The sequence below is a fragment of the Gobius niger genome, assembly GCF_951799975.1.
Source record: "Gobius niger genome assembly, chromosome: 23".
In the NCBI taxonomy this organism is placed as follows: Eukaryota; Metazoa; Chordata; class Actinopteri; order Gobiiformes; family Gobiidae; genus Gobius; species Gobius niger.
This window is the reverse complement of record NC_136874.1, coordinates 818,790-840,956: the sequence shown is the minus strand read 5'-3', so window position 1 is coordinate 840,956 and position 22,167 is coordinate 818,790. Positions and strand designations below refer to the sequence as shown.

The 22,167-nt window shown below is 46.1% G+C and overlaps 2 protein-coding genes across 2 annotated transcripts; both read right to left on the bottom strand.

The window, feature by feature from the left end:
- Positions 1–2,991: 2,991 nt before the first annotated feature.
- stk33 (serine/threonine kinase 33) lies at positions 2,992–12,773 on the bottom strand. Its single transcript, XM_079581680.1, has 14 exons — positions 12,711–12,773; positions 11,972–12,074; positions 9,514–9,627; positions 9,342–9,446; positions 8,310–8,448; positions 6,402–6,493; positions 6,222–6,315; positions 6,076–6,151; positions 4,074–4,183; positions 3,780–3,865; positions 3,634–3,703; positions 3,411–3,478; positions 3,185–3,238; positions 2,992–3,113 (listed from the first exon to the last, which is right to left on the bottom strand). The coding sequence occupies exons 2-14, from the start codon at positions 12,044–12,046 to the stop codon at positions 3,003–3,005; spliced, it is 1,194 nt and encodes a 397-aa protein (XP_079437806.1). The 5' UTR covers positions 12,047–12,074; positions 12,711–12,773; the 3' UTR covers positions 2,992–3,002.
- A 1,821-nt stretch (positions 12,774–14,594) lies between these two features.
- Positions 14,595–21,961, bottom strand: dnpep (aspartyl aminopeptidase). Its single transcript, XM_079581882.1, has 13 exons — positions 21,859–21,961; positions 21,336–21,423; positions 20,081–20,169; positions 18,509–18,622; positions 17,764–17,889; positions 17,566–17,690; positions 16,751–16,835; positions 16,495–16,680; positions 16,336–16,416; positions 15,234–15,394; positions 15,023–15,164; positions 14,789–14,956; positions 14,595–14,713 (listed from the first exon to the last, which is right to left on the bottom strand). The coding sequence occupies exons 1-13, from the start codon at positions 21,862–21,864 to the stop codon at positions 14,663–14,665; spliced, it is 1,422 nt and encodes a 473-aa protein (XP_079438008.1). The 5' UTR covers positions 21,865–21,961; the 3' UTR covers positions 14,595–14,662.
- Positions 21,962–22,167: the final 206 nt, after the last annotated feature.

Here is a 22,167-nt window from a genome sequence, read left to right as displayed (position 1 = left end):
CTCGCTGTAGGATTAAAGTCTGAAAGTAAAGTCTGAGGTTTGTGTTTCTCGCTGTAGGACTAAAGTCTGAAAGTAAAGTCTGTGGTTTGTGTTTCTCGCTGTAGGACTAAAGTCTGAAAGTAAAGTCTGTGGTTTGTGTTTCTCGCTGTAGGACTAAAGTCTGAAAGTAAAGTCTGAGGTTTGTGTTTCTCACTGTAGGACTAAAGTCTGAAAGTAAAGTCTGAGGTTTGTGTTTCTCGCTGTAGGACTAAAGTCTGAAAGTAAAGTCTGAGGTTTGTGTTTCTCGCTGTAGGACTAAAGTCTGAAAGTAAAGTCTGTGGTTTGTGTTTCTCAGTGTAGGACTAAAGTCTGAAAGTAAAGTCTGTGGTTTGTGTTTCTCGCTGTAGGACTAAAGTCTGAAAGTAAAGTCTGTGGTTTGTGTTTCTCGCTGTAGGACTAAAGTCTGAGGTTTGTGTTTCTCGCTGTAGGACTAAAGTCTGTGGTTTGTGTTTCTCGCTGTAGGACTAAAGTCTGAAAGTAAAGTCTGAGGTTTGTGTTTCTCGCTGTAGGACTAAAGTCTGAGGTTTGTGTTTCTCGCTGTAGGACTAAAGTCTGTGGTTTGTGTTTCTCGCTGTAGGATTAAAGTCTGAAAGTAAAGTCTGAGGTTTGTGTTTCTCGCTGTAGGACTAAAGTCTGTGGTTTGTGTTTCTCGCTGTAGGACTAAAGTCTGTGGTTTGTGTTTCTCGCTGTAGGACTAAAGTCTGAAAGTAAAGTCTGTGGTTTGTGTTTCTCGCTGTAGGACTAAAGTCTGAAAGTAAAGTCTGAGGTTTGTGTTTCTCGCTGTAGGACTAAAGTCTGAAAGTAAAGTCTGAGGTTTGTGTTTCTCGCTGTAGGACTAAAGTCTGAAAGTAAAGTCTGTGGTTTGTGTTTCTCGCTGTAGGACTAAAGTCTGAAAGTAAAGTCTGTGGTTTGTGTTTCTCGCTGTAGGACTAAAGTCTGAAAGTAAAGTCTGAGGTTTGTGTTTCTCGCTGTAGGACTAAAGTCTGAAAGTAAAGTCTGAGGTTTGTGTTTCTCGCTGTAGGATTAAAGTCTGAAAGTAAAGTCTGAGGTTTGTGTTTCTCGCTGTAGGACTAAAGTCTGAAAGTAAAGTCTGTGGTTTGTGTTTCTCGCTGTAGGACTAAAGTCTGAAAGTAAAGTCTGTGGTTTGTGTTTCTCGCTGTAGGACTAAAGTCTGAAAGTAAAGTCTGAGGTTTGTGTTTCTCGCTGTAGGACTAAAGTCTGAAAGTAAAGTCTGAGGTTTGTGTTTCTCGCTGTAGGACTAAAGTCTGAAAGTAAAGTCTGGTTTGTGTTTCTCGCTGTAGGACTAAAGTCTGAAAGTAAAGTCTGTGGTTTGTGTTTCTCGCTGTAGGACTAAAGTCTGAAAGTAAAGTCTGTGGTTTGTGTTTCTCGCTGTAGGACTAAAGTCTGAAAGTAAAGTCTGTGGTTTGTGTTTCTCGCTGTAGGACTAAAGTCTGAAAGTAAAGTCTGAGGTTTGTGTTTCTCGCTGTAGGACTAAAGTCTGAAAGTAAAGTCTGGTTTGTGTTTCTCGCTGTAGGACTAAAGTCTGAAAGTAAAGTCTGAGGTTTGTGTTTCTCGCTGTAGGACTAAAGTCTGAAAGTAAAGTGTGAGGTTTGTGTTTCTCGCTGTAGGACTAAAGTCTGAAAGTAAAGTGTGAGGTTTGTGTTTCTCGCTGTAGGACTAAAGTCTGAAAGTAAAGTCTGTGGTTTGTGTTTCTCGCTGTAGGACTAAAGTCTGAAAGTAAAGTCTGTGGTTTGTGTTTCTCGCTGTAGGACTAAAGTCTGAAAGTAAAGTCTGAGGTTTGTGTTTCTCGCTGTAGGACTAAAGTCTGAAAGTAAAGTCTGAGGTTTGTGTTTCTCGCTGTAGGACTAAAGTCTGAAAGTAAAGTCTGAGGTTTGTGTTTCTCGCTGTAGGACTAAAGTCTGAGAGTAAAGTCTGAGGTTTGTGTTTCTCGCTGTAGGACTAAAGTCTGAAAGTAAAGTCTGAGGTTTGTGTTTCTCGCTGTAGGACTAAAGTCTGAAAGTAAAGTCTGAGGTTTGTGTTTCTCGCTGTAGGACTAAAGTCTGAAAGTAAAGTCTGAGGTTTGTGTTTCTCGCTGTAGGACTAAAGTCTGAAAGTAAAGTCTGAGGTTTGTGTTTCTCGCTGTAGGACTAAAGTCTGAAAGTAAAGTCTGAGGTTTGTGTTTCTCGCTGTAGGACTAAAGTCTGAAAGTAAAGTCTGGTTTGTGTTTCTCGCTGTAGGACTAAAGTCTGAAAGTAAAGTCTGTGGTTTGTGTTTCTCGCTGTAGGACTAAAGTCTGAAAGTAAAGTCTGGTTTGTGTTTCTCGCTGTAGGACTAAAGTCTGAAAGTAAAGTCTGAGGTTTGTGTTTCTCGCTGTAGGACTAAAGTCTGAAAGTAAAGTCTGTGGTTTGTGTTTCTCGCTGTAGGACTAAAGTCTGAAAGTAAAGTCTGGTTTGTGTTTCTCGCTGTAGGACTAAAGTCTGAAAGTAAAGTCTGAGGTTTGTATTTCTCGCTGTAGGACTAAAGTCTGAAAGTAAAGTCTGTGGTTTGTGTTTCTCGCTGTAGGACTAAAGTCTGAAAGTAAAGTCTGTGGTTTGTGTTTCTCGCTGTAGGACTAAAGTCTGAAAGTAAAGTCTGAGGTTTGTGTTTCTCGCTGTAGGATTAAAGTCTGAAAGTAAAGTCTGAGGTTTGTGTTTCTCGCTGTAGGACTAAAGTCTGAAAGTAAAGTCTGAGGTTTGTGTTTCTCGCTGTAGGACTAAAGTCTGAAAGTAAAGTCTGAGGTTTGTGTTTCTCGCTGTAGGATTAAAGTCTGAAAGTAAAGTCTGAGGTTTGTGTTTCTCGCTGTAGGACTAAAGTCTGAAAGTAAAGTCTGAGGTTTGTGTTTTAACGCTAAAGTAAAGCAGCACAGACTTGGTTCTCGCTCACGGCTCTTTTCATTCTCGTGGTTAAAGACGCCGTCACAGACGTCACTTCCTGCGGCTGCGGCTCTTCTCGCCCGTCGACGCCGCGCTCCTCTTCTTCCTCGCCGCCGGGTGCTTCCTCTTGGGCTGCGAGGGTTTGGCGCCGTCTGCAGGTGACTGAGGGAAGAGCAGCAGTCAAAACACTTTATTATTATTAATAATAATACAAAGGTCCAGACTGTTCTGACCTTGGAGCAGATCTGAGGAGCTTCACACACGTGTCCGTTCACCTCCAGCTTATTCTGCAAACATTAACAACACATACATGAAGTTTACGTTACAGGTGACTTGGTGGGTCATACATCACATGTACTGCTACATGATGCACCGTGTTTTAGATTCTGATGTGTTTTATTAAAGTGCACATTAGTCTGGAAGTCTGCACAGTGAGGAGAGCGAGTGTAGAGGCTGAACCTGAGTGGAGGAGGCTGAAGGGGGGGCGTCTGCTCTGGGGCCCGAGTCTGTGGACACACTGCCCTCTGCTGGACAAACACACACAGCTTTAGAACCTCTCAGACCCTGGTTCAGACCCTGGTTCAGACCCTGGTCAGACCCTGGTCAGACCCTGGTCAGACCCTGGTTCAGACCCTGGTCAGACCCTGGTCAGACCCTGGTCAGACCCTGAGGGCGCCCTCACCGTGCTCGCGGTGCCACTGGCTCATGAGCTCCTGGACGTTCAGAGGTCGCACCGGTCGGGAGAAGTCGCCCTGAAACCAAACACACGGCTCTGATATTTGAAACTACGGCTTTAATGAGGCCGGTTTGGTTACAGTGGGGTCTCACAGTGATCCAGGGGTTCTCCAGCAGCTGATAGGCCGTCATCCTGCAGACGGGGTCAGAGGTCAGGAGGCACGACAGCACCGTCTTGGCTGCAAACAGGAGACAGTTCCAAAATGGAGGACTGAGACTTGGTGACAGAGAACATGTCCTGGAGACCTCAGATACAGCAGATACTTTAATGATACAGCAGATACTTTAATGATACCAAAGGATATTTAACTTCAGCATGTTCTAACCCACAGAGTATAATGCTGCTACAGACGTGTTACAGACGATATAACTGCGCAGGAGTCGAACCTGTGTCGCTGATGGAGGCCCACACCGGCTGAGGAAACTTCACTCCTTCACTCATTCTCTCCAGGCGCTGGGCTTTGGATTTGCCGTTGAACGGAGCGTGGCCGCACAACCTGCAAACACGGGAACAGGGAACACACAGCACATACGTGACGAGGCGACGCGTGTACATGACAATATCAACATGTGTTTGGAGGAAATGCACATTTATACATCCAGTCTGTCTCCAATGTCAAGGGGAGGGGGGGGGGGGAAACATAGGGGGGTAATTAGGACAATTATGGGGGTGAAAAGTATATAAAAAAAGAAAGGAAAAAAATTATAATAAACTAAATATTTATAAAAAGGTGAAAACAAAATTGAAATTGGGAAAAAATTAAACATTTTTGGAAATGGATTTTTGAAAAAATAGGATTTGAAAAAAAAAGAAAAAAGAGCAATTTGAAAAAAAAGAGGATTTCTTTTTTTTTTAAATGAAAAGAAAAAAAAGTAGAAAAGAAAAATGAAAAAAAAAAAAATATATATATATATATATATATATATATATATATACTGTAATTTGGGAAAAATGTAAAAAATTGGGGGAAATATGGAAAGTGTTTTTCCTGCTCAGGACAATAATCGTTTTGAGCGTTTATGTGATGTGTTTTGTGTATGTGTTTGTCATGTGCTGTATGTGATGTATGTGATGTATGTGATGTATGTGATGTATGTGATGTATGTGATGTATGTGATGTATGTGCTGTATGTGATGTATGTGATGTATGTGATGTATGTGATGTATGTGATGTATGTGATGTATGTGATGTATGTGATGTACATGTAACACGCGGCGCTCACAGCAGGTACATGATGACCCCGGCGCTCCACACGTCACAGCTGTGGCTGTATGTGATGTATGTGATGTATGTGATGTATGTGATGTATGTGATGTATGTGCTGTATGTGATGTATGTGATGTATGTGCTGTATGTGATGTACATGTAACACGCGGTGCTCACAGTAAGTACATGATGACCCCGGCGCTCCACACGTCACAGCTGTGGCTGTATGTGATGTATGTGATGTATGTGATGTATGTGATGTATGTGATGTATGTGATGTATGTGCTGTATGTGATGTACATGTAACACGCGGTGCTCACAGTAAGTACATGATGACCCCGGCGCTCCACACGTCACAGCTGTGGCTGTATGTGATGTATGTGATGTATGTGCTGTATGTGATGTATGTGATGTATGTGATGTATGTGATGTATGTGATGTATGTGATGTGTGTGATGTATGTGATGTATGTGCTGTATGTGCTGTATGTGATGTATGTGATGTATGTGATGTATGTGATGTATGTGCTGTATGTGATGTATGTGATGTATGTGCTGTATGTGATGTATGTGATGTATGTGATGTATGTGATGTATGTGATGTATGTGATGTATGTGCTGTATGTGATGTATGTGATGTATGTGATGTATGTGATGTATGTGCTGTATGTGATGTATGTGATGTATGTGATGTATGTGATGTATGTGATGTATGTGCTGTATGTGATGTATGTGATGTATGTGATGTATGTGATGTACATGTAACACGCGGTGCTCACAGTAGGTACATGATGACCCCGGCGCTCCACACGTCACAGCTGTGGCTGTATGTGATGTATGTGATGTATGTGATGTATGTGATGTATGTGATGTATGTGCTGTATGTGATGTATGTGATGTATGTGATGTATGTGATGTATGTGATGTATGTGATGTATGTGATGTATGTGATGTATGTGATGTATGTGATGTATGTGATGTACATGTAACACGCGGTGCTCACAGTAGGTACATGATGACCCCGGCGCTCCACACGTCACAGCTGTGGCTGTATGTGATGTATGTGATGTATGTGATGTATGTGCTGTATGTGCTGTATGTGATGTATGTGATGTATGTGATGTATGTGATGTATGTGATGTATGTGATGTATGTGATGTACATGTAACACGCGGTGCTCACAGTAGGTACATGATGACCCCGGCGCTCCACACGTCACAGCTGTGGCTGTATCCTCGGCCGCTCATCACCTCTGGAGCTGAACGACACAAGAGGCTTTTATACAGATGTAGGAGACGCTGCAGGGAAACATCTGGGACGCTTTGTACCCATGTAGGTGTGCGTCCCGCAGACTTGGGTCATGAGCGTCCCGACCCCGGCCACGCCCACATCGGACTGCACCGCCAAACCGAAGTCCGCCACCTACAGGACAGCGCCGGCACAGCAGCAGACGGATCAGGACTGAGTTACAAAGACCACAGGGAGGATCGGACGTGTCGGGGAATTACTTTAACCACGACAGGGGCGACCTCGCCGTCCACGCCGTCCACGCCGTCCTTCAGGAGCACGTTTTCAAGTTTCAGGTCTCGGTGCGAGATGTCTGAGGGAGACAATAGCAGAAGGAAAGTGCAGCTGAATCCAGGAGAAATGTGATGCTCTTTAATGACATTCAGAACCTGTGTGGCCATAACATTAATGCTCTTTCTTTTTGTTTGTTTGGCAGGATCAACGCTGGGCTTTCTCTCCCTCCTCACTTTGCTCTCATGGACCTCCAGTTCAAACATGACAACTGAACTGAATAAATAAACTGAACCGACTGATGGACTTGTAAATATACTTGTACATGTGTGTAATCACAGAGTAATCAGAGCTGTCAGGCCTCTCTATGTTTGCACTGACTCCTCTTCCATTCAGAAAGTCAACATGGACACGCCCCCAGTGTTACCACGGCGACGCTGGTCTGACCGGTCACAGAGCTTCACTGGTGAATGATGAGTTTGGTTAAACATCTCAGACGTCATTAAAGGAATAGGCCAGCGTTTTTACATACTGAGATATGTTCTTACCTAACCTTAGCCGAGTTAATATATCCCCGTCTGGTCTTTGTCCGTGCGCTCACACATACGCAGCCTCTCCCACATGTCACATAGCTCCAAAAAAGCTCACGATAGAAGCTACCAAGCTCTTCCACGTGTTCTCTATTTAAATAAAGTTACGTGAAGTGTTTTCATGCGAAGTATATTTACACAGAAATGTAACATGTCGATTTTATAAGCAGATAAAAAGGGGAACTATATTGTGAGGCGTAATGATACAGGAGCACAGCGTCCGCGCAGTAACTCCTAAAGACTTCCCCGCTCACTTCCGTCAATAGAAGCTGCGTGACTTGTACAGAGCCTTTTACAACAAGCAGAAAATATATTTTGGGAAAGTGCTGCGCATTCCTACCTCATGGTGGAGCTCCTGAGTCCTGTGTCGTCGTCCGGGGTGAGTTGGAAATCTGTGAAACATTACTACACTATATACTTTCTGCTTGTTATCACAGCCCGGCACGATGCACGTAAAAGGCATCGTTCACAAGTTATCCAGGCTTCTTCAACTGTTCTCTGCTGCTCTACAAGTCACGCAGCTTCTACTGACGGAAGTGAGCGGGGAAGTCTTTAGGAGTTACTGTATCATTACGCCTCACAATATAGTTCCCCTTTTTATCTGCTTATAAAATCCACATGTTACATTTCTGTGTAAATATACTTCACATGAAAACACTTCACGTAACTTTATTTAAATAGAGAACACGTGGAAGAGCTTGGTAGCTTCTATCGTGAGCTTTTTTGGAGCTATGTGACATGTGGGAGAGGCTGCGTATGTGTGAGCGCACGGACAAAGACCAGACGGGATATATTAACTCGGCTAAAGTGAGGTAAGAGCATATCTCAGTATGTAAAAACGGTGGCCTGTTCCTTTAAAGAGACACGAACCGCGAGGGAGAAGCACCAGAGTCACGCCGCCATTTTGGATCATATTTCTATGTAAATAAGGACAAAGTACTGCAGTAAAAGTACTCTCACCTCTGCGGTGCAGGTAGACCAGTGCCTGGGTAAAGTACTACAGTAAAAGTACTCTCACCTCTGTGGTGCAGGTAGACCAGTGCCTGGGTAAAGTACTACAGTAAAAGTACTCTCACCTCTGCGGTGCAGGTAGACCAGTGCCTGGGTAAAGTACTACAGTAAAAGTACTCTCACCTCTGCGGTGCAGGTAGACCAGCGCCTGGGTAAAGTACTACAGTAAAAGTACTCTCACCTCTGCGGTGCAGGTAGACCAGGGCCTGGGTAAAGTACTACAGTAAAAGTACTCTCACCTCTGCGGTGCAGGTAGACCAGCGCCTGGGTAAAGTACTACAGTAAAAGTACTCTCACCTCTGCGGTGCAGGTAGACCAGTGCCTGGGCCAGGGAGCAGATGATGGGCCGCGCCTCGTCCTCCGTGAGGAAGCCCTTCCTCTTCAGCAGCTGCCTCAGGTCTCCTCCGGAGCACAGCTCAAAGGCCAGGTACAGGTTCTGAAACAACACCGTCCAGTTACCATGACGACACTTTAAAGGCAGGTGGAAACATCACGGTGCTCAGTGTTGGGATTTTTAGCTCGTTTTCAGCAGAAATACACACAGGGCGAGTGTGCGACAAAAGGACTGAACTAACAACATCTGCACTTTAGTCGCTCCATAAAACTCCACACTTTACAGACTCACACTTTACAGACTCACACTTTACAGACTCACACTTTACAGACTCACACTTTACAGACTCACACTTTACAGACTCACACTTTACAGACTCACACTTTACAGACTCACACTTTACAGACTCACACTTTACAGACTCACACTTTACAGACTCACACTTTACAGACTCACACTCTACAGACTCACACTTTACAGACTCACACTTTACAGACTCACACTTTACAGACTCACACTTTACAGACTCACACTTTACAGACTCACACTCTACAGACTCACACTTTACAGACTCACACTTTACAGACTCACACTTTACAGACTCACACTTTACAGACTCACACTTTACAGACTCACACTCTACAGACTCACACTTTACAGACTCACACTTTACAGACTCACACTTTACAGACTCACACTTTACAGACTCACACTTTACAGACTCACACTCTACAGACTCACACTTTACAGACTCACACTTTACAGACTCACACTCTACAGACTCACACTTTACAGACTCACACTCTACAGACTCACACTTTACAGACTCACACTTTACAGACTCACACTTTACAGACTCACACTCTACAGACTCACACTTTACAGACTCACACTTTACAGACTCACACTTTACAGACTCACACTTTACAGACTCACACTTTACAGACTTTACAGACTTTCCAGATGGAGGTACTTCTGGAAGTGACTGGCGTTACCTGTGCGGTGTGGAGCACCTCTCTCAGGTGGATGATGTTGGGATGGTCCACTTTCTGCAGGATCTCGATCTCGTTGTCCAGGAGGTTCCAGCGGGGGTGTCCCGGCTGCACAAAGACACTTCAGACACAAACTACAGTCACAGTTACTGAGAAAAAGAAACGTGTGAAGAACCTCGGGTTTGGGGATCTCCTTGATGGCCCACTCCGTCTGCGTGTCGATGTGCGTCGCTTGGTAAACGACGCCGTAGTTGCCTTTGCCCAGTTTCTTCTCGAACATGTACAGCCTCTGCACAAGAGACAGTAAACATGAAGGACAGAAGACACCGGCTCCTCCCACAGCTTCATCCTGGTGCTTTAGGGAAGGACAGAAGACACCGGCTCCTCCCACAGCTTCATCCTGGTGCTTTAGTGAAGGACAGAAGACACCGGCTCCTCCCACAGCTTCATCCTGGTGCTTTAGGGAAGGACAGAAGACACCGGCTCCTTCCACAGCTTCATCCTGGTGCTTTAGGGAAGGACAGAAGACACCGGCTCCTCCCACAGCTTCATCCTGGTGCTTTAGGGAAGGACAGAAGACACCGGCTCCTCCCACAGCTTCATCCTGGTGCTTTAGGGAAGGACAGAAGACACCGGCTCCTCCCACAGCTTCATCCTGGTGCTTTAGGGAAGGACAGAAGACACCGGCTCCTCCCACAGCTTCATCCTGGTGCTTTAGTGAAGGACAGAAGACACCGGCTCCTTCCACAGCTTCATCCTGGTGCTTTAGTGAAGGACAGAAGACACCGGCTCCTCCCACAGCTTCATCCTGGTGCTTTAGTGAAGGACAGAAGACACCGGCTCCTTCCACAGCTTCATCCTGGTGCTTTAGGGAAGGACAGAAGACACCGGCTCCTTCCACAGCTTCATCCTGGTGCTTTAGTGAAGGACAGAAGACACCGGCTCCTTCCACAGCTTCATCCTGGTGCTTTAGGGAAGGACAGAAGACACCGGCTCCTTCCACAGCTTCATCCTGGTGCTTTAGTGAAGGACAGAAGACACCGGCTCCTCCCACAGCTTCATCCTGGTGCTTTAGTGAAGGACAGAAGACACCGGCTCCTCCCACAGCTTCATCCTGGTGCTTTAGGGAAGGACAGAAGACACCGGCTCCTCCCACAGCTTCATCCTGGTGCTTTAGGGAAGGACAGAAGACACCGGCTCCTCCCACAGCTTCATCCTGGTGCTTTAGGGAAGGACAGAAGACACTGGCTCCTCCCACAGCTTCATCCTGGTGCTTTAGTGAAGGACAGAAGACACCGGCTCCTTCCACAGCTTCATCCTGGTGCTTTAGGGAAGGACAGAAGACACCGGCTCCTTCCACAGCTTCATCCTGGTGCTTTAGGGAAGGACAGAAGACACCGGCTCCTCCCACAGCTTCATCCTGGTGCTTTAGGGAAGGACAGAAGACACCGGCTCCTCCCACAGCTTCATCCTGGTGCTTTAGGGAAGGACAGAAGACACCGGCTCCTTCCACAGCTTCATCCTGGTGCTTTAGTGAAGGACAGAAGACACCGGCTCCTTCCACAGCTTCATCCTGGTGCTTTAGAGAAGGACAGAAGACACCGGCTCCTCCCACAGCTTCATCCTGGTGCTTTAGTGAAGGACAGAAGACACCGGCTCCTCCCACAGCTTCATCCTGGTGCTTTAGGGAAGGACAGAAGACACTGGCTCCTTCCACAGCTTCATCCTGGTGCTTTAGGGAAGGACAGAAGACACCGGCTCCTCCCACAGCTTCATCCTGGTGCTTTAGTGAAGGACAGAAGACACCGGCTCCTCCCACAGCTTCATCCTGGTGCTTTAGGGAAGGACAGAAGACACCGGCTCCTTCCACAGCTTCATCCTGGTGCTTTAGTGAAGGACAGAAGACACCGGCTCCTCCCACAGCTTCATCCTGGTGCTTTAGTGAAGGACAGAAGACACCGGCTCCTTCCACAGCTTCATCCTGGTGCTTTAGTGAAGGACAGAAGACACCGGCTCCTCCCACAGCTTCATCCTGGTGCTTTAGGGAAGGACAGAAGACACCGGCTCCTCCCACAGCTTCATCCTGGTGCTTTAGTGAAGGACAGAAGACACCGGCTCCTTCCACAGCTTCATCCTGGTGCTTTAGTGAAGGACAGAAGACACCGGCTCCTTCCACAGCTTCATCCTGGTGCTTTAGGGAACGTTTGACCCGTAATGTCTTTCAGTCGAGACACTTTGAATGACTTTTACTCCACTACACTAGAAAGATAAATATAACACTTTCTGCTCCACTACATTTATAAAAAGGCTCCAAAGTCAAAAGCCTAATAAAGTGAACTCTATGAACAGGAGGTGGCGCTGTGCAGATGTAAACTCAACTCCACCTAAGCCGCATGCATACTGTTGAAGCCATTTTCTGTACATAAAAGTACGTTACAGAGTGAAAAGGTTGGAGGCCCCTGTTCTAGAGTAACCTAAAGTATCATACATGTAATCCCCGTGGATTACCTCCAGCACAGCGGACTTTCAGGAGCTGCTCATGTTGCGCTCACACAGACCCTTAAGCCCCTCTGACAGCAGCAGTGTCCAGTATCTCTGCTGTAATCACACATGAAGGTGCAGCCCGTCCTCACCGTGAGCTCCGAGTCGCTGTGTAAGCGCGTGTGCGGGACATCTCTCACTGGGGTCGTCTTACGCCGCGGGATCATGACCTCAGCCCCGCCGCTCTGCTCTCAGCTGGAGACAGAAACATGCAGCACAGAGACACAATCTGTGATCTAATCATTCATATTGTCCACATCAAACAGAAACTGACCCACAGTCCAGGTCTGCTCTGAGCTAAGGTCACGTGACTGTCTCGTAAAGGCGTCCCCAGAGGAGACAAAAGGACTGAAGATGGATGTGTCAGGTTTATGGATCTTCCACAGACTTTGGTGACACAGCTGGTCCTCATTTGTAATGTTTTATCATTTGTTAAGTTAAAATGTAACTTATGAATCAATATCATTTCCAAACAGGCTTTTTCCCAGTAGTGTTTTGTATAATAAAAAAACAAGTATTTTCTGCACAACAATTTCCACCTTATCAATGAAAACAGTAACAGTTTCCCCTGATAATGAATAAACCACACAGTCCAACAAAGCTGAGCAAGTTCATAATATGTACTAGTTAGTACTGGTTAGTACTAGCTAGTGCTGGTTAGTAGTGGTTAGTGCTGGTTAGTAGTAGTTAGTACCAGTTAGTAGTTATTATGACACAGCAGCTAACGTTAGCAAACAAGCTACCTCTCTTTACGTCTGCGCAGGTCGAAGTTTCTTTCCAAAACAAAAACACTTTAGTATTTGGTTTGTGTATAATATTTATCATCTGTACCAGAACATCAGCGAACTCCTCACCTCCTCCCTCGGCCTGGACATCAGAAACAGCTCCATTAGACGAAAAACAGCGTCAAAACTTAAACTTTCCCCAACGCTCTCGCGCTGCTCGTACACGTTGCCATGGTAACGGCCCCGCGGCCGCGCAGGTGGCGGTAAATTACCGCCGTTAACGGGTTTTTCATTAAAAAAGCCGTTAAAGAGGCTTTTATTCGGGTCTCACCTGGTGGGACAGACGTGCAGCCGCCGGGGCCGGGCCGGGTCCACGTCTGAGTGGATTCAGAGGCTTTTATCCATTTTCTAACAGGTTTTAACTGGAGCTTTAGGGGGCGCGAGGAGGGACACGCTTTGGGAGGGCACGCGCCTCCATAGCAACGGCGGCTAATCATTAGCTACATGCTAATATCAGAAAAATAAAAAACATTTTCATTTTTTTTTTACTTTTTCATATATTGGTTTAGTTTATTCTGAGTTTTCACCTGAAAACCAGAGATAAAGTCATTTCCTCAATAATACGTTTCATTATTTCACTTTCCTCCATAGATTTAACTTTTTCTCTCACTCTCGGGACAAAATCTGCTCTCAACTCCAACAAACTCCACATTCACACATAATTCCACATGACTGATCTAACCTAGTATGTGAATATAAACCAGACATTTACACCTGGCTCCATCATGATCTAATTCCCCAAAATAAATCATGTTCTTTATACTTAATGCTGCGTCGAAAATTGATTCTAATCCAAACTTACTTCACAGACAGACTAATTAATGTCATTTGAAACAATAAAAGTTAAAATAGTCCAAACAAACGAGCCTGTGGTTTTAGTACCTCTTAGCACACAGTAAAAGTACCTCTTAGCGCACAGTAAAAGTACCTCTTAGCACACAGTAAAAGAACCTCTTAGTACACAGTAAAAGAACCTCTTAGCGCACAGTAAAAGTACCTCTTAGTACACAGTAAAAGAACCTCTTAGCGCACAGTAAAAGTACCTCTTAGTACACAGTAAAAGAGCTTCTTAGCACACAGTAAAAGAACCTCTTAGTGCACAGTAAAAGTACCTCTTAGCGCACAGTAAAAGTACCTCTTAGCACACAGTAAAAGTACCTCTTAGTACACAGTAAAAGAACCTCTTAGCGCACAGTAAAAGTACCTCTTAGTACACAGTAAAAGAACCTCTTAGCGCACAGTAAAAGTACCTCTTAGTACACAGTAAAAGAGCTTCTTAGCACACAGTAAAAGAACCTCTTAGTACACAGTAAAAGTACCTCTTAGCGCACAGTAAAAGTACCTCTTAGCACACAGTAAAAGAACCTCTTAGTACACAGTAAAAGAACCTCTTAGCGCACAGTAAAAGTACCTCTTAGCACACAGTAAAAGAACCTCTTAGTACACAGTAAAAGAACCTCTTAGCGCACAGTAAAAGTACCTCTTAGCACACAGTAAAAGAACCTCTTAGTACACAGTAAAAGAACCTCTTAGTACACAGTAAAAGTACCTCTTAGCACACAGTAAAAGAACCTCTTAGTACACAGTACCCTGTAAGACCAAGCGCCGAACCTGGGGAGACAGAGCCTTCTCCATCGCCGCCCCCACACTCTGGAACTCACTGCCCCCACCGCTCCGTGCCTGTTCTGACCTCCTCACCTTCAAGAAAGAACTCAAAACTCACCTCTTTAAAAAGGCTTTTAATATCGAGTAACTGCCCTCTTTTTTAATGTGCTCATTTTATGTGTGATTTTATTCTTGTTTTCTGTAAAGCGTCTTTGAGTGTCTTGAAAAGCGCTATACAAATAAAATGTTTTATTATTATTATTATAAAAGAACCTCTTAGCACACAGTAAAAGACGACGCTCTCACAAAACTGTCACACTTTATTGCCACTTCCCAACTCCCCCCGTGCTTTGAAACACAGTTCCAGTGAGGCGTCTCTCAGAGAGGACACTTTCAGTCCAGGACCAGGGAGCTCCGCACGGCCGGGAACAGCTCGAAGAAGCCCTGGAACACAAACCAGGGTGAGTTCATGTGAAGTGAAAGGATGATTCCGGATGTTCTGGTCGGCGCCGGCGTCACCTTGAACAGCGTGGTGCTCTGCAGGACGCTGGACGTGCAGCACATTTCCCTGATGGAGTGCATGGAGAGCTGAGGGGCGCCGATGTCCACCACCGGGACGCCCAGACGCGCCGCCAGGATGGGCCCGATGGTGGTGCCGCACGCGCTGTCGTTGCGCACCATCACGTCCTGAAAGACAACGGAACAAAGGATATAGTCACAGTGTATTAATGCTGGGGGCAGAGGGGGGGTCACCTGCAGCGGGACGTTGGCTCGACTGGCCACTTCCCTCATGACGGCGGCGGTGACGGCGGTGGTGGCGTAGCGCTGGTTACTGTTGAACTTGATGACTGGGCCCTTGTGGAACGCAGGCCGGTGGTTTTCTTCATGCTTCTCCCTGAAAGGAACAAGACGGTGCAGTTAGTGGCTCCCCCCAGTGGCCCGATCACGGACTGACGTTACTGACGTGTAGTTGGGGTGGCAGGCGTGGGCCATGTCGGCGGAGACCATGAAGGACAGCGGCGCCGCCTGCTGGAACGCCGTGAGGTTGGACGGAGACGACGACACCCGGGAGAGGATCAGCTCCGTCAGGTTGGACTGGGCGCCCTGTGCACTCTCAGAGCCCACCTGCAGGGGGCGCAGGAGGGCAGGAACGACATCAGAACAAGTGGAGTCTGAGGGAGCGACTCAAGTGGAGACACTTTAGGTGAAAGTATTGATGTTTCCCGCAGTGGTGGAAGTGGAGATTTGTATCTGTTTTCCTCCCTTTACATCTTAGTTTTCATGTCAGATATAAAAATGATGATGTTTATTTTATGATGTTTTGTCTGCGAGGTGGGGGCGACCCGGAAGTAGAAAGGCCGTCTTTCCCGCGGGTTTACATTCATAAATATTGACAGATTTGACATCCACGTGTCCTGCTAAGGGGCCCCGTGATGACGCTTTCACCCAAATATGGTGTTTTTCCTCCTACGAGACGCTGGAGCGGAAAAGTGGAAGAACGGGCCGAGCATGCGCACTCGCTACAAAACTTCAGGGCTGGTTTTCTCTGAATGAGAGAAGCCGCACTCGGGCAGAGCCTGAGCCCTTATAGAAGCTCCCACAGACTCCAAACTTTACAGGCTGAGACACAACAACATTCTGAAGGTTTTTTCAGAGGGATTTTTTAATATCTAATTCCTAGCCTGATTTATTCAGCAGGTGGAATTTGAGTTTTTACAGATTTTTTCACTGATGATTAGTTTATTGAAAAACTAAACAAAATATCCAAAATCCCCTCTGAAAAAATCTTACTAATATGTCAATAAAATAAAACCATAACATTTAATCTGGCTCAATTCATTATTTTGATTTTGTTGCCCAAAATATAGGCAATTTTGGCCATTTTAATGCTCAAAATGCCTTATTTTTATGTGAAAACATAAAATGACAGAAAAATGCAACACATTTTTTATATCTGTGATGTTCAGCAAAAGTTTCACATTGACGTCTCTACATTTATGTTTTATCCCTGTTCACCTGCAGTGTCTCGCATTAAGAGTGGAATGAGTTAAAAGGTAAAGACGGACCTCCTCGTTGTCGTAGAGCGTGATCATTCGGACGTTGGGATCTGTGGACAGAGACGCTCCGCTGCACGACTCCAGCAGACCCTGGAACACACAGGTCCAGATGTTAGGCAGATGTAGAGTAAGGAAACAGTGTGTGAGCGTGCAGTACTCCTGTCTGACCTGCAGGGCGCAGTAGCAGCTGTGCAGGTTGTCCAGGCGAGGAGAGAAGATGAACTCTTCGTAAAGTCCTCCCAGAGCCGCGGGCTGAGTGTCGGCGAGGCACAGCTCGAAGTCCAGGAGCGAGTCCGGGTCCACCTGGAGCTCGGAGCACAGCGCCCTCACCAGGACCGGCTGGTGCTTCTCGGCCTGGAGCAGAAACTCAGCTGAGGAAAACCCATGTGAAGTGACCTTTGCCTGAGTTTGCCGGCGGCGTTACCGTGGTGACGGCCGCACAGGCGTCTCCGCTCGAGGCGCAGCCCGTCTCCAGCTCCTCCTGCACCGACGTGGCCAGGATCGGGACTCTGCACATGCACACGCTACATGTGAGACCAGGACTTTACCGATACATGAGCGATACTCAAAGATCTGCACATCTACAATATCGGGTTCATCTGCAGTGTGTGTGAAAAAGCAGACAAATGGGACAGAATGGTGAAAATATTAGTAATAAAATGGGGAAAAAATAGGGGGAAAATGGGAAAACATTTGTGAATAAATGGGAGAAAAGGGGAAAATATTAGTAATACAAATAAGGGGGAAATTTAGCAAAAACAAGAAAAAAATGTGTAAAAAAATTGGGAAAGATGGGGAATAAATTGGGGGAAAAAATAGGAAACATTGCATAAAATGGAAGGAAGAACGGAAAGTATTAGTGATAAAAATGAGGAAAAATTTGTGGGGAAAAAATGGAAAAACGATAAAAGAAAAATTAGAAGAAAAAAGGATGGGAAAAATTGTGGAAATATTGGGCTAAAAATCTAAAAAAAAGAAAGAAAAAAAAAAAAACATTGGGCAAAAATGGGGAATAATATTTTTTAAAAATCCTGTCCCTGGACCAACAGCATCAACACTTGGATCTAAAGACAGAGTTTTTTTTCTTTTTCCCCAAATCTGCTTTCAATACTTTCATTTTCTGATACCAGACTGGAATCGTTTAAACGGTACGAAGCAGTGAAGAGTGTAGAGAAGAGTGTAGAGAAGAGTGTAGAGAACAGAGTGCAGTGAACGTTGCAGTGAACAGAGTGCCCTCACAGGTGGTTCTCCTTGTTGGGGCCGAACGAGTCGTTGATGTCTCTCTGCAGGTGAATGGCCAGGTGTGGGATTCTGAGGACCGGCCGCGGCACGTGGACCAGACGCTGGACGAGCTGAGCGCCGCTCTGAGCGAAGGAAAGAAAACTCACAGTGATCTGACGCGGCAGGTGGACGGGGGAACGTTCAAACTGGACTCACCTTAACGATGACGCGCCCGGCGACCGTCAGGTCTCGGTCGAACCAGGTGTTCCAGATGCCGCCGCCGTAGCACTCCACCGCCACCTGCACACAGCCCTGCTTCGTACGCTTCGACCGCGGCTTCACCTGAACACAGGGAACACAGGGCACGGATCAGAGCCGGGGCCGGACCCGGAGTCAGAGGCGGGGCCGGACCCGGAGTCAGAGCCCGGCCTGGACCCAGAGTCAGAGCCGGACCCGGAGTCAGAGCCGGACCCGGACCCGGAGTCAGAGCCGGACCCGGAGTCAGAGCTGGACCCGGACCCGGAGTCAGAGCTGGACCCGGAGTCAGAGCCGGGGCCGGACCCGGAGTCAGAGCCGGACCCGGAGTCAGAGCCGGACCCGGAGTCAGAGCCGGCCTGGACCCGGAGTCAGAGCCCGGCCTGGACCCGGAGTCAGAGCCGGGCCTGGAGTCAGAGCCAGGCCTGGACCCGGAGTCAGAGCCGGACCCGGAGTCAGAGCCGGGCCTGGACCCGGAGTCAGAGCCAGGCCTGGACCCGGAGTCAGAGCCAGGCCTGGACCCGGAGTCAGAGCCGGACCCGGAGTCAGAGCCAGGCCTGGTCCCGGAGTCAGAGCTGGACCCGGACCCGGAGTCAGAGCCCCGCCCGGACCCGGAGTCAGAGCCGGGCCTGGACCCGGAGTCAGAGCCGGACCCGGAGTCAGAGCCGGCCCCGGAGTCAGTGGCAGCGGCAGCAGAAACACTCACTCTGAGGCAGGGGCTGTCGGTGTGAGCGCCGATCATCGAGAAGCCGTTTCCCGGGAGGAACTTCCCTCCCACGGCGAAGGCGATCAGACTGGAGTAGTTCCTGGTCACAAAGTACTGCAGAGGGAAGACACGAGGTATTTCAGATACAAAGTACTGCAGAGGGAAGACACAAAGTACTGCAGAGGGAAGACACAAAGTACTGCAGAGGGAAGACACGAGGTATTTCAGACACAAAGTACTGCAGAGGGAAGACACAAAGTACTGCAGAGGGAAGACACAAAGTACTGCAGAGGGAAGACACAAAGTACTGCAGAGGGAAGACACAAAGTACTGCAGAGGGAAGACACGAGGTATTTCAGACACAAAGTACTGCAGAGGGAAGACACAAAGTACTGCAGAGGGAAGACACAAAGTACTGCAGAGGGAAGACACAAAGTACTGCAGAGGGAAGACACAAAGTACTGCAGAGGGAAGACACAAAGTACTGCAGAGGGAAGACACGAGGTATTTCAGACACAAAGTACTGCAGAGGGAAGACACAAAGTACTGCAGAGGGAAGACACAAAGTACTGCAGAGGGAAGACACAAAGTACTGCAGAGGGAAGACACAAAGTACTGCAGAGGGAAGACACGAGGTATTTCAGACACAAAGTACTGCAGAGGGAAGACACAAAGTACTGCAGAGGGAAGACACAAAGTACTGCAGAGGGAAGACACAAAGTACTGCAGAGGGAAGACACAAAGTACTGCAGAGGGAAGACACAAAGTACTGCAGAGGGAAGACACAAAGTACTGCAGAGGGAAGACACAAAGTACTGCAGAGGGAAGACACGAGGTATTTCAGACACAAAGTACTGCAGAGGGAAGACACAAAGTACTGCAGAGGGAAGACACAAAGTACTGCAGAGGGAAGACACAAAGTACTGCAGAGGGAAGACACAAAGTACTGCAGAGGGAAGACACAAAGTACTGCAGAGGGAAGACACAAAGTACTGCAGAGGGAAGACACAAAGTACTGCAGAGGGAAGACACAAAGTACTGCAGAGGGAAGACACGAGGTATTTCAGACACAAAGTACTGCAGAGGGAAGACACAAAGTACTGCAGAGGGAAGACACGAGGTCAGTATCGGTATCGTGATATAATTTTCATGTCCTGATATTTAAAAAAATGAATGAAATATCACTGATTTAATCTTCACGATACACGTGAGGCAGAGATTTTGAAGTAATTTGTCCATTATTTCGTCAAATATATCGTTATGGTGATATTTCTTTTTGATATGGTAGATTTTAGGCCGTATCGCCCTCGCCTGTTCCTCTGAGCTTCACCTGAAACTGTCAGAATAAACTCATGTATCAAATGTTTTCTACAGGGAACAGAGTCAGAGTCAACGCTTTTCAATGTCTGTGAAGAACCACCTAAAGATGAGTATACAGCGCCCCCTGCAGTTTTTAGAAGCTTCACACACTGGATTATAGTTAATAAAGCTCCCCCTTGTCAGTGTTTCTCTGTTTCACGAGTAACTGAGGCTCTGACTAGAATCAGTTTGTTTCTTAATGTAAACATGAACCTTGTTTAAGGGCTTGACGTCCCAGGGCTCCGACTCTTTGAGCTCGATGAATCCGGCCGCCAGCAGGCGCCGCTTGCACTCATCCACCACTGCAAGAATCAGAGACAAACACTTACTTAATCCTTATCAAGACGATGTCGCAGCCACACCTGAAGGAGCTGGTTATTATTCTGCAGACCAGGGTCAAAGTGCAAAGGTTAGAGACGCTACATCTGAATGATCGTGGCCGTTATCTGAAGGAAGAAGTGCCGACACAAGCACAAAACTAGACTTAACAATCACTTCTGTGGAGAAATAAACTTAAAACAGCTGGGGAACAAACAGGAATATCTAAAGACTTTTGGGACAATGAAGAAGAGATATTTTTAACTCTCTGGATTTGGATTTGGAAGATCAGTAAAAACAACTTTCAGAAACTTGTATAAATCTACTACAATTAAAGAATATGTTTGACACTTGTTCATTATAAATGTTTTTGCGACTGAAGAAACTACAATTTCCCTCCATTTTTAATCTTGTCCCATTTTCTTTTATTTCCCCCATGTTTTTGTTGCTTCCCCTGATTTTTAACCCATTTCTTCCACATTTCCCCACAAATTTTGACACATTTTATTTTAGTTTTACCCATTCTCCCTCAGCCGCCATTTTCCCACAATTTCTACCCATGTTTTTTTTTACTATTTATTCCCATTTAAGTTTTCCCCATTTTCCCCAATTCTTGACCCAATTTTTTGTCCACATTTATTCCCAATTATTTGTATAAGTTTTCCCCTTCATTTCAATCAGTAGTAACCGCTCTTTTCTCCAGTTTTTTTTTCAAAATATTCTGCAATTTTTCTCCAAATTTTAATACATTTCCCCCCCCCCCCCTTTTATTATTTTTTCCCAAAAACAATTTAAGCCATTTTTTTCCATTTATTCCCATTTCCCCCTCATTTTTAATCAACAATTTCCACTCTTTTCCTGAAAGTTTCGTCCAGTTTTATTTTTTATTTCCCCCAAATATATTCCCAATTTAACCCACACTTTTGACATTGGAGATAAACTCGATATTGTAAATGTTGATATGATCTTACTTGTATATGATTGTACTTGATAATCGTCTTTATTGATAATTCTTAAAGACTTAATTACAATCAGACACTGTTATTTATTAATCCTGCTGAAGAGATTTTAATCTGGAGACAAGAATATCAAACCTGCTAAAGTCTGTCACATTGATAAGTGAAAATACTCTGATCTTGCAGTGATTTACCATGGTAAGGCGACACTCCTTTGTTGACAAACTGGATGAACTCCTTGGCTGCGGTCTGCACGGCCTCTTTGGAGCTCATGATCAAAGCCTGGAGTGAAAAGAAACGGAAAAAGTGAATAAATAAGACAAAAAACTCAACTGTCACACAGGCTACCGGCGTGTGCGCCCGTTATCGGACAGGGCGACGATATCTGACAAAAACGACAAAACTACAAAACGTAACTTCCAAATCAACAAAACTGTAGGAACACAAGTTGTTAAGCGTCTGGCAAAGTTTCAGAAGCAAAATGTTGGTTGAAGCGCAGATTGAAGCGTTTTAATGGAGAGGAGGCGCATTGACTGACCGGTGTATAGCTAGCAGGTACAGCGGACCTGAGCGGAGCTACTCCCCGCTCTTCGGTGACTTCTGTCGGGGTGTTTGTGCGCCTGAGGCCCGGTGTGGAGGCGGGAGTGACGGCCGAGCAGCTGCTTCACACCTCGCGGGGAAAGAGAAGGTTTTTATTGGGGGTTTTATTGGTTTTACCTGCATTAAAGAAGCGTTCAAACTCCAGAGTCCAGTCTGTTACGGAGCGCTCTCACTCGGCGGCGTCACGCGCTGCTTCCGCCACAACAGCGGCGAGGGGCGCCTCTGCTGGCCACAGACGGTACTGCAGCGGGAAAATACATATCAAATGTGATCAAAACATGGAAAAATGCGTATAAACAAATACAAAAAGTACAAATAACAAAACAAAAAACAGGTAGACATCACATATGACTAAATCTTCCACACATTGTCTTTTTTATGGCTTTCAATTTCTCTAGAACACAGAAAATGTTAGTTTAATAGACC

Coding starts and splice junctions, on each gene's coding strand:
- stk33 (XM_079581680.1), bottom strand. CDS start 12,046: ATGATCCCGCGGCGTAAGACGACCCCAGTGAGAGATGTCCCGCACACG. Junction 6,316..6,401: donor TCGCCCCTGTCGTGGTTAAA/GTAATTCCCCGA, acceptor GCTGTCCTGTAG/GTGGCGGACTTCGGTTTGGC. Junction 3,479..3,633: donor CCAGTGGCACCGCGAGCACG/GTGAGGGCGCCC, acceptor GTGTTTGTCCAG/CAGAGGGCAGTGTGTCCACA.
- dnpep (XM_079581882.1), bottom strand. Junction 18,623..20,080: donor ACGTCAAGCCCTTAAACAAG/GTTCATGTTTAC, acceptor TTCCCTCTGCAG/TACTTTGTGACCAGGAACTA. Junction 15,395..16,335: donor CGCTCTACGACAACGAGGAG/GTCCGTCTTTAC, acceptor CGCCCCCTGCAG/GTGGGCTCTGAGAGTGCACA.